The 11,374-nt window shown below is 40.4% G+C and overlaps 1 protein-coding gene across 1 annotated transcript in view; it reads right to left on the bottom strand.

Annotated features, from left to right (window-relative positions):
• Positions 1-1,997: 1,997 nt before the first annotated feature.
• LOC101122517 (phosphatidylcholine translocator ABCB4) overlaps positions 1,998-11,374 on the bottom strand; it is a 387,444-nt gene continuing 378,067 nt past the window's right edge. The window contains 4 exon segments of the mRNA XM_060414577.1: positions 1,998-2,253; positions 3,858-4,004; positions 7,906-8,112; positions 9,756-9,953. Coding sequence (XP_060270560.1) covers positions 2,050-2,253; positions 3,858-4,004; positions 7,906-8,112; positions 9,756-9,953 — 756 coding nt within the window. The 3' untranslated portion in view covers positions 1,998-2,049.

Genomic DNA, 11,374 nt, shown 5'->3' with positions numbered 1-11,374 from the left:
TCTATGGGATTTGATGTATCCTTAAGAGTTAATATAGACTACAAAGATGAAGTCTGAGTCAAGACCTTTATACTCACTAGTACAAGTGTTGACTTGACTGTCAGCACACTTAGAATCATTTAGGTGTTTTTTTTTTTTTCTCTTTAAAAAAAATATTTAATTGGGAAAATTGCTTTATAATGTGTTGGTTTCTGCAGTACAACGTGATTCACCCATAAGTATACATATATCACTTCCCTCTTGAGTGGCCCTCCTCTCCCCACATAGTGGTGGTACCAATTTACCTTTTTCACCAACAGTATAGGAAGGTTCCCTTTTCTCTACACCGTTTCTAGTATTTGTTATTTGTAGAGTTCTTAATGGCCATTCTGACTAATGTGAGGTGATACCTTATTGTAGTTTTGATTTGCATTTCTCTAATAATAAGCAATGTTGAGCATCTTTTCATATGTCTGTTGGTGATCTGTATGTCTGTCCTCTTTGGAAAAATGTTTAGAACTTCTGGCCGTGTTTTGGTTGGGTTGTTTGTTTACCCAGTTGTAGAGCTGTACATTTTGGAAATCAGTCCCTAGTTGTTCACATCATTTGCATATATTTTCTCCCATTCTCTAAAAGCTTGTCAGTTTGATTAGTTCCATTTGTTTATTTTTGTTATTACTTCTGTTGCCTTGGGAAACTGACCTAGAAAACACGGATATGGGGACTTTCCAAGTGGTCCAGTGGCTAAGACTCCATGCTCCCGGTGCAGGGGAGCCCAGGTTCAATCCCTGGTTGAGGAACTAGATCCCACATGCTGCAACTAAAAAGATCCTGCATGCCACAATGAAGACAGAAGATTCCATGTGCCACAACTAAGACTTGGTGCAGCCAAATTAAAAAAAAATGGTATGAATTATGTCAGAATGTTTTGCCTATGATCCCTTCTAGGGAGTCTCATGGTGTAATTTTATGTTTGTCTTTAAGCCACTTTATTTTCACTTACAGTGTGAGGGAGTATTCCAACTTCATTGGTTTACATGAAGCTGTCCAGCTTTCCCAGTACCACTTGCTGAAAGAGACTGTCTTTTCTCCATTGTATATTCTTGCTTCCTTTGTCAAAGATTAACTGACTGTAGGTGTGTGGTTTTACTTCTAGGCTGTCTGTCCTGTTCCATTGACCCACATGTCTGTTTTTGTGCCAATAACATGCTGTTTTGATTAGCCTTATGGTACTGTCTGCAGTCTGAGAGGGTTAGGCCTCCTGCTTTGTTCTTTTCCTTCAGGAAAAGAATTGCTTTGGCAATTCTGTGTCTCTTATGGTTCCATATGTATTTTAGGATTATTTTAGTTCCGTGGAAAATGTCATGAATAATTTGATAGGGATCGGATTACATCTTCAATGTACAGTTATATATACCTAAACTTTTTACTTTCTTTTTTTATTCGTATGTAGTTGATTTACAATGTTGCAGGTATACAGCCAAGTGATTCCACTATTTTTATGTCTATTTTTCAGATTCTTTTCCATTATAGATTATTTCAAGATATTGAATATTATTCCCTGTGCTATATACAATAGGTCCTTGATGTTTATTTTTATATATAGTAGTGTGTTTCTGTTGATCCCAGACTCCAAATTTATCCCTCTTCCCCTATGTCTGGGTCTTTTCCTGTTTTGTAAATAAGTTCATTTGTATCATTTTTTTTAGATTCCATATGTAAGTGTTATTATATGGTATTTGTCTGAGAAACATTAAGATAGTGACTGATATTATTACGATAATCTCTAGGTCCATCTATGATGCTGCAAATGGTGTGACTTTTTTTTATGGTGAGTAATATTCTCTCCATACATTTTTGGTAACTCAGAGCCAGGCTGTTTTCATACTGCATCAAGCCAGATGTTACTTTTAACAACTAAATGTCAAAAGCTGTAATAGACAACCCCAAATTGGATGTTCCAAGTTGGAATAAGATATACCTATGTTTTATGGTGACTTATAAAAGAAGTCGCTAAATCAGAAAAACTTGTCGGAATTTATTTTTAAGATACACTATAACAAGAGTTCATCAGTTCTGTGTCCCAGCCTGGACAGTGACCATAGAGAAATAGATGCCTTTCTGCGCCAGCAGCTGCTGGTGTGTGCCGTGCTCCCTGACTCTGCCATTCTCAATCACCACTATCAAGTCTGCGTTCTGGATGGTGGACAGCCGGTGAGCGATCACGATGCAGGTGCGTCCCTCTCGGGCTTTGTCCAGGGCTTCTTGGACCACCTATTGATAAAGCAGAACAGAAGCCTTACCTTAAAAATTATAGAAATGTTTTAAAAGTAAAGGAAATCCAAATATTTTACCATCTATACAAAAGAAAGTTACCTTTCATTTCTCATGTCATCTTTGAATTTTTAGCTTTATGTATTGAGTTTTACATAGTCCATCTTGCATACAGTTATGTTCTTCATAATAAAAATGTATTCTCAAACTAATCTTCACAAGAGTAAATGGGGCTGGTGCATGGGGATGACCCAGAGAGATGTTGTGGGGAGGGAGGTGGGAGGGGGGGTCATGTTTGGGAACGCATGTAAGAATTAAAGATTTTAAAATTAAAAAAAAAATTTTTCAAATAATCTTCACAATCTTTAAATTTTCGAACTAGTCACAAAATAACTGCTTCAATTTTGAGTGTTTTATTTCCCAGTTATTCCATTATTAATATGCTAAAGAATTCAAACAAAAAGTGCAATAAAAATACTTTTTGTGTATAAAATATAATCATTTTAGAAAATTTGGAAAATTCTGGAAGGGATGAAATAAAAATATTTTACCTCAAAATAACTGCTGTCTTCATTTGTTTCCTTTTTTCTGTGCTTACCTATCTTTTAAAATTTTTATTGAAATATAGTTTACAATGGTGTGTTAGTTTCATGTATGCAGCAAAGTGATTCAGTTACATATATCCTTTTTCATATTTTCCATTATAGATTATTACAAAATGTTGAGTAAAATGCCTATACTATATAGTAGGTTCTTGGTTATTTATTTTAAAAATAGCAGCATATATATTTTAAAATCAAACTCCTAATTTATCCCTCCCCTCTTTGATAACCATAAGTGTTTTTTTCTATGTCTCTGAGTCTTTGTTTTATAAATAAGTTCTTTTGTATTATTTTTTACATTCCACATTTGCATGATATCATAATGGTGTTTCTGTCTCTGACTTCACTTAGTACGGTAACCTCTAGGTCCCTCCATGTTGCTGCAAATAGCATTATTTCATTCCTTTTATGCTTTATTAGTCCATTGTTTATATGTACCGTGTCTTTATCCATTCCTCTGTCAATGGACATTTAGGTGCTTCCATGTCTTGGATATTGTAAACAGTGCTGCAGAGAACACTGGGGTGCATATATCCTTTCAAACCAAGTTTTTTTTTTTCCAGATATATGCCCAGGAGTGGGACTGCTGGATTATATGCTAACTTTACTTTTAGTTTTCAGAGGAACCTCTATACTGTTCTCCATTGTGGCTGTCTGAGTTTACATTCACCACCAGTGTGGGAGGGTTCCTTTTTTTCCCACACCCTCTCCAGCGTTTATTTTTTGTAGACTTTCTGATGATGGCCATTCTGACTTGTATGAGGAGTTACCTCACTGTAGATTCGGTTTGCATTTCTCTAATAATTAGTGACGTTGAACACCTTTTCATGTGTTTGTTAGCCATCTGTATGTCTGCTTTGAACAATATCTAGGACTTCTGTCCATTTTTTTTTTTGCCAGAATTCTTTAAAAATAGTGAGCGGTTTGTGTTTTTTTCATGATTGACTGCATGAAAAAGTTTTGTTTTATAAATTAAATGGGACATGAAGTGGGAAGCCATACCTTCTCACTTTCAGTATCCAGTGCTGATGTAGCTTCATCCAGCAGCAGGATGCGGGGGTGTCGGATGAGGGCTCGGGCGATAGCAATCCTCTGTTTCTGCCCCCCGGAAAGCTGAGTCCCCTTGTCTCCCACTCTTGTTTCATATTTCTGCAAGTTAGCCGTTAATAAAGTTAGTAAAGTTCTAGTTTAGAAAAATCCTAATAGTATATTGAATAAACTTTTATTTAACACTTGACAGTTCTAATTATAGGAAAAAATACGTAATAATAAAGTTTCTATAACATAAACTACGATGTGCATTTACTTTTTTTTAACATGACATTTTCAAAATCAAACTAGAATGTTAATGATCTTAGTTTTCATTTCATTTCATATCCTGCAACAAATTGTCCAATTCCTATCATTATCTGAACATCAGTTCCCTTCTCCAGGGGATCTTCCCAACCCAGGGATTGAAGTCTCTTGCATTGCATAGGCTTCCTGGTGGCTCAACAGTAAAAAATCTGCCTATAATGTGCAAGAGACCTGGGTTCCATCCTGAGGTCAGAAGATCCCTTGGAGAAGGGAATGGCTACCCACTCCAGTATTCTTGCCTGGAGAATTCCATGGACAGAGGAGCTTGGTGGGCTACAACCCATATGGTCACAAAGAGTTGAACACGACAGAGCAACTAACACTTCCTTTCACTCCTGCATTGCAGGCAGATTCTTTACTATCTGAGCCACCAGGGAAGCCTCATCTGCTGTCACTGGAGTCCTAAAATGGTTACATGTCAGTGTTCAACATTATTAATTTAAAATATTCACATGACCCACACAGCCTAATTTATTCTTTTTAAATTCATTCATTCACTTAAATATTTACTGACTACCTGTGGGAAGTATAAAAATGAATTTGCCTCTTTTCTTACTCTTGTAATCGAGAGAAAAAAAATACATAGCACACAATATAATATCAAATTACTTGTAACAGAAAATTGTGTCACTGAATTCTTACCTTAGTTTTCAAATCCGTATTGATCTCACTGCAATTTGGCTATAATCACAGCCGCTAAAGTAAAGTGAAGTCGCTCAGTAGTGTCTGACTCTGCAACCCCATGGATTGTAGCTTACCAGGCTCCTCTGTCCATGGGATTTTCCAGGCAAGAGTACTGGAGTGGGCTGCTGTTTCCTTCTCCAGGGGATCTTTCCAACCCAGGGATCAAACCCAGGTCTCCTGCATTGCAGACAGGCACTTTACCATCTGAGCCACCAGGGAATCCCCAAGGTTGTGTTGCCTGCCCATCGGGGACTCGAACACTGGTCTCCCGTGTGATAGGCGGGGATACTCAGCACTATACTAACGAGGATGGCAGCTAATGAGGTAATAAATAGGGAGTGTTGGGGACTGGAAATTGGAGAGTACACATCCTCTCCAAAGAAATAAAACACTAAAGAAAAACAGCCTTATGACAAAAATAACTCAAAGCGGATAATGAAATTAAAACTAAATTGTAAAACCATAAATTTAGAAAATAACCAGTGGAGAACATCTTTAGGACCAAGGCCTAGAAAAAGAGTTCTCAGACTTGACAACAAAAGCACAATCTGTAAAAGGAAATAAAGGATGGTGATTGCAGCCATGAAATTAAAAGATGCTTACTGCTTGGAAGAAAAGTTATGACCAACCTAGATAGCATATTCAAAAGCAGAGACATTACTTTGCCGACTAAGGTCTGTCTAGTCAAGGCTATGGTTTTTCCTGTGGTCATGTATGGATGTGAGAGTTGGACTGTGAAGAAGGCTGAGCACTGAAGAATTGATGCTTTTGAACTGTGGTGTTGGAGAGGACTCTTGAGAGTCCCTTGGACTGCAAGGAGATCCAACCAGTCCATTCTGAAGGAGATCAGCCCTGGGATTTCTTTGGAAGGAATGGTGCTAAAGCTGAAACTCCAGTACTTTGGCCACCTCATGCGAAGAGTTGACTCATTGGAAAAGACTGTGATGCTGGGAGGGATTGGGGGCAGGAGGAGAAGGGGGCAACAGAGGATGAGATGGCTGGATGGCATCAGTGACTCGATGGAGGTGAGTCTGAGTGAACTCTGGGAGTTGGTGATGGACAGGGAGGCCTGGCGTGCTCCGATTCATGGGGTCGCAAAGAGTCAGACATGACTGAGCGACTGAACTGAACTGGGACCTCATCAAAATTAAAAACTTAAGCTTTGCAAAAGACCCTTTTAAAAGGATGAGAAACAAAACTACAAACTGGGAGAAAATATTTGGAAACTACATTTCCAACAAAGGACTTATTAGTAAGTAGAACATATAAAAATCTGTCAACACTCAACAGTAAAAAACAATCCAACTAGAAAATAGGCAAAATACATGAAAAGACATTTCATCACAGAGGAAATATAGATGGCAAATAACTAAAAATGTTCAACATCTTCCGCCATTAGGAAATGCAGATTAAAATCACAATAAGATATCACTGTGTACCTATCAGGATGGCAAAGTTGCAACAGCAAATGTTGGCAAAGATTCAAAGAAACTGTATCCCTCATCCCTGCTGGTGGGAATGTGAAATGGCAACACCACTTTAGAAAACTGTTTGGCCATTTCTTATAAAATGAAACTACCAATCACCATATGGTCTAGCAGTTATACTCCTGGGCATTTATCCCAGAGAAATGAAATTCAGGTTCACACTAAAACCTGGACACAAATACTTATAGCAGCTTTACTCTTAAAAGCCCAACTGGAAACAATACACCTCAATAGGTGACTAGTTTAAAAAGCTGCAGGTCATACAGTAGCTCTAGTTTAAGGAACCACCATACTGCTCTCCATAGTGGTTGCACCAATTTACATTTCCACCAACAGTGATAGGAACATTCTCTTTTCTCTGCAAAACAGAAATAGAGTTACAGATGTAGAAAACAAACATGGTTACCAGGAAGGAATGGGGAGGAGGATGTTAAATTAGGAGACTGGGATTGACAGATACACTCCACTATATATGTAAAAGAACTAATTACAACCTACTGTACAGCACATGGAACCCTGCTCAATACTCTGTAACGGCCTCGATGGGAAAACAATCTTAAAATTGAGTGTATGTGGAGACACATATATACATAATGTATAATCATATATATATATATATGATTCACTTTTTGTATACCTGAAACTAACACAACATTGTAAACCAACTATATCCCAATAAAAAATTTTAAAAGCTGCAGGCCATCCTGACCATATATCCATCTGATTCAGTAATAAAAAGGCATGAACTACAGAGTTAACACACGAGAGCTTCAGGGAATTACGCCAAGTGAAAATGCTAATCTCATGTGCTTATATACTGTGCATGTCTTTATATAACATTCTGAAAGTATGACAGAAATGGAGAACAGTTATTTGTTGCCAGGGGTTGTGGGGAGTGAGAGTAAGGAGGAGGGGTGTGAACGGAAAGGTAACATGAGCAATCTGTGGTGATGAAAAGGCTCCATATCCTGACTGGAGCAGTGGATGTGAGTCTCACGTGCAATAAAAGTGAAGAGAACTAAGCACACATGTATACAAATGCATACAAGCAAAACCTGCGCATTCTGAATAAGGCCAGTGGGCTGTATTAAATTAGCATCGTGGTTGCAATACTCTATCACTTTTGCAAGATGTCATTGGAGAAAACTAGGCCAAAGGTACATATGATCCCCATATTCCTTACAGCTGCACGTGAATCTATAATTACCTCAAAATAAAATGTTTCATTATAAAAGGACGTGCCATAAGGGATAAAGCAAACAGGGCTATAGTGCGAATGCAGCCCACAACAAACAGTTTGAGGTGACTTAACAATTGCCTCATCCGTTTCCCATGACATTGGTACAAGATAAACACCACAACTAATATTTCCATTTACCAATAAGGAAACTTGGTATCATGGACTTCAGTGTGTAGTCCAGGGTCACAGTGCTAGTACAGAAGCCAACTCTGGGCCCTGCTGGAGGAGGAACACAGTCTGCAGTTGATTCCGACCACATGCAGGAAGTCACCAGCTCACTTACGTGGGGCAAGGTCTCAATGAAAGGATGGATGTTGGCTGCTTTGGCCGCGCTCACAATTTCTGGCATGGTTACGGGCCGGCTGTTGTCCCCATAGGCGATGTTGTCGGCAATGCTGCAGTCAAACAGGACGGGCTCCTGGGACACGATTCCAAGTTGGGCTCTGAGCCACTGGATGTTGAGCTGCTTTGCTTCGTGACCATCTAGAAGCTGAAAACCAAACTCCACAAACTGTAAGAAGGACTTAAAAGAAAACTGAACAGTATGTTACTAAGAGGATTGTGGCGCATGGACATCGGCAGCTTGTGAAATACCAAGCCTCACCGCCTGTAAGCTCTTACACTGTAAGAGCCTGTAAGACCCACACAGCCAACAAAAAGATTTTTTTTTAATGGCAACTCAGCCATCCCTTTCTTGTTCTACCTGGGAAAATGGTAGCACATTTGGCCCTGTCTTTCCACATTACTCTCTCTGTTCCTATCCGCCTTCATCCAGGCAAGTGTACCATCCTCTGCCCTCACCACAATATTGTAAAGTAATTAGCCTCCAATTAAAATTAATTAATTTAAAAAAAAAGAAGCAAGCAATGCAGTGTCCTACTTGTATCTGCTGTCGCCTGAACAGCTCTGACCTTTCACCTTGACACTGTGCCCCTTCTCCAGGCACACCAGGAAGAAAAGCAGATCAGTAGCAGGGCCCCACAATCTGAAAGCTGCTTATCTCCTGTCTTATCCCCCTCACCTCTCTTAGCCTCCTCATCTCTCTTTCCCCTGAGAACTAGCAGTCTTCACCTACCCTCACTGTTGGCTAAGATGGCAAAGAATCTGCCTGCCAATGCAGGAGACTGGAGTTCAATCCCTGGGTCGGGAAGATCCCCTGGAGAAGGGAATGGGAACCTACTCCAGTATTCTTTCCTGGAAAATTCCTTAGACAGAGGAACCTGGTGGGCTACAGTCCACGGGGTCACAGAGCTGGACAGGACTGAGTGACTAACACACAAGGACCAGAGTTTAACTGAAAGTGGACAAGTTCAAGAGTAGTATCTTTATCTTTGGTGGTGGTTTTATTTTTTGTTTGTTGGATGCTTCTAGAGGAGCCTTGTGATGTGCTAAGTGAAGATACAGCTTCCACAGTGCAAAGGACACGGTGAAGAAATACACACGAGTCCAGCTAGTCTTCACCTTTTAAGAAAGAAATCCCCACCAGAGGATTAGCACAGCATATCTGCAGAGTACTGTTGAGCTGGTTTGCCCATATTCATATCTTCATAGTAATTGTAATACTGGAAACGTAAGATTTTCCCCCAAAGAAACAACTCAAGAAGGTTTAACATTCTGGTGACTGTCTACATGGGGGTTGGCTCCCTGGGCCAGGTCGGTGGGTACCATCCCAAGGTAATGGGAGATGCAGGCATTATTAGTAAGAGCCACACTTCCGCTCGAACAGGGCCAGGGCCTAGACACCAACAACATCAATGCTAAAAGCCAAATATTAGAGCCCTGGAGGTAAGGATCAACGAGAGCCTCAAGTTCAGGGTTAGAGAGATGGCCAAGCAGAAGGGAGGGGAGGGAGTCTGGAAATCTGCTCAGAACTCTGGCAGGAAGCAAATGTGTGTTCACTCAGGGGGATCTGGCTGGTGCAAAGGGCCCAGGGTGGGGTAGAGATCAACTTCATACTCAGTCCTTTCTGAACTCCACTCAGTTCCAGATATTCTACCCGACTGTCCCCATATATTTGTCTGACTGTGGGCACCAGTTTGGGATCCACAGAATGTGGTCATTTTTTCATTAAGATTATAGGTCTTGCCCGATAGTGCCTTAAAGCAGGTTACTGATCTCAGAAAGCATGCTCACCACCGTGCCAGCCAAGGGGTCATAGAACCGCTCCAGGAGCTGGACCACCGTGCTCTTCCCACAGCCGCTGCTGCCCACCAGCGCCAGCGTCTGGCCCTTCTTCACCTCCAGGCTCAGCCCCCGAAGCACCGGGACGTTTGGCCGGGTGGGGTAGCTGAACACGACTTCATTAAGTGTCACATTCCCTTCAAACTTATCCTAAAAAATAGGTATGTTTATATTGCTATTATAGTTAGTCTGATAAATCATTGGAATAAAAAGTATAAATTCAAGGAGGCTTTAACAGACACTACAGCAGGGTAACATAAAATCTGTGTTTAGCACAAGTAGTGGCACCAGGTAGTATTGGTAGCAAGTTGTTATAAAATGAAGATGGGAACCAGGGGTATGGGTTAAAGAGAGTCATAGAGTTGTCATACACACAAAATGAAGATGGAAACCAGGGCTACAGGTTAAAGAGAGTCATATTTTAGAGTTGTTTTATATACAAAATGAATATGGGAACCAGGGGTTCAGGTTAGAGTTAAGAGAGTTGTAGTGTTGTTGTCTAAACTCAAAATTTCTGGGTCACCGAAGACAAATATTTAGTGTTCCCAAATGATAATTTAGCAGCAGAAGCCAAATCAATGACTCAAGGCTCAAAGGCACGGGGATTTAGAGCAGTTAACTCACTCACTTGGCACAGTAATTTTATCTTCCTACTCCAGTACTCTTGCCTGGAAAATCCCATGGATGGAGGAGCCTGGTAGGCTGCAGTCCATGGGGTCACTAAAAGTCGGACACGACTGAGCGACTTCACTTTGACTTTTCACTTTCATGCATTGGAGAGGGAAGTGGCAACCCACTCCAGTATTCTTGCCTAGAGAATCCCAGGGACAGGGGAGCCTGGTCGGCTGCCGTCTATGGGGTCGCACAGAGTCGGACACGGCTGAAGCGACTTAGCAGTAGCAGCAGCAGCACTCTGAATAAAGTAGCTGTCTTATCATTTATAACACAGTCATTACACCAGGTGATGAGAGCCAAATTGCTAATGCAGTTACTCACAATATTAAAGCCACATACTTTCCCTGCAGATGACTCAATTTTCATGGAAATTATTTAGTTCTAGTATATCTGGATATTTGGTGGTTGTTTTTTTTTTTTTTTTTCACTTTTGATGTGCTCCACTTCAGAATCCTTGCAACCTTCTATGAAATTTGAAAATGCCAGGAAAGTTGGCCAAATATTATTAGCCCTGTAACTGTCACAAAGCTAGTGAAGTCAATGTCAGCGTAATCACTACAAATTTATTCTGTGGTTACGATTGCACTTGACATCTGCCTCTCATCCACAAGGGCTAGGCTACAAACTTCTGCAGCCACTGACCTTCAACACCCCCGAAAGGGGTTCAAGGCAGAGATCAAGAATGAGGCACTCTATGCTCTGGGAAAACACTGGCAGAACAGGCCTACAGACAGACATTTTCAGGAGAGAATTTTATGAACCCAGTTTCTTGCATCGTCTCATAACTAGAAAAGCACTAAAATCATCAGCAGAGACATCTGTTACTCGTGATTAGCAGAAAACCTCTGCCAAAATGTGTGCCTGACCGCAGGTAGTCCCTTCAGTAAAATCAAATG

The sequence above is a fragment of the Ovis aries genome, chromosome 4, assembly GCF_016772045.2.
Source record: "Ovis aries strain OAR_USU_Benz2616 breed Rambouillet chromosome 4, ARS-UI_Ramb_v3.0, whole genome shotgun sequence".
Taxonomy (NCBI): Eukaryota; Metazoa; Chordata; class Mammalia; order Artiodactyla; family Bovidae; genus Ovis; species Ovis aries.
This window is presented reverse-complemented; position numbering and strand designations above follow the sequence as displayed.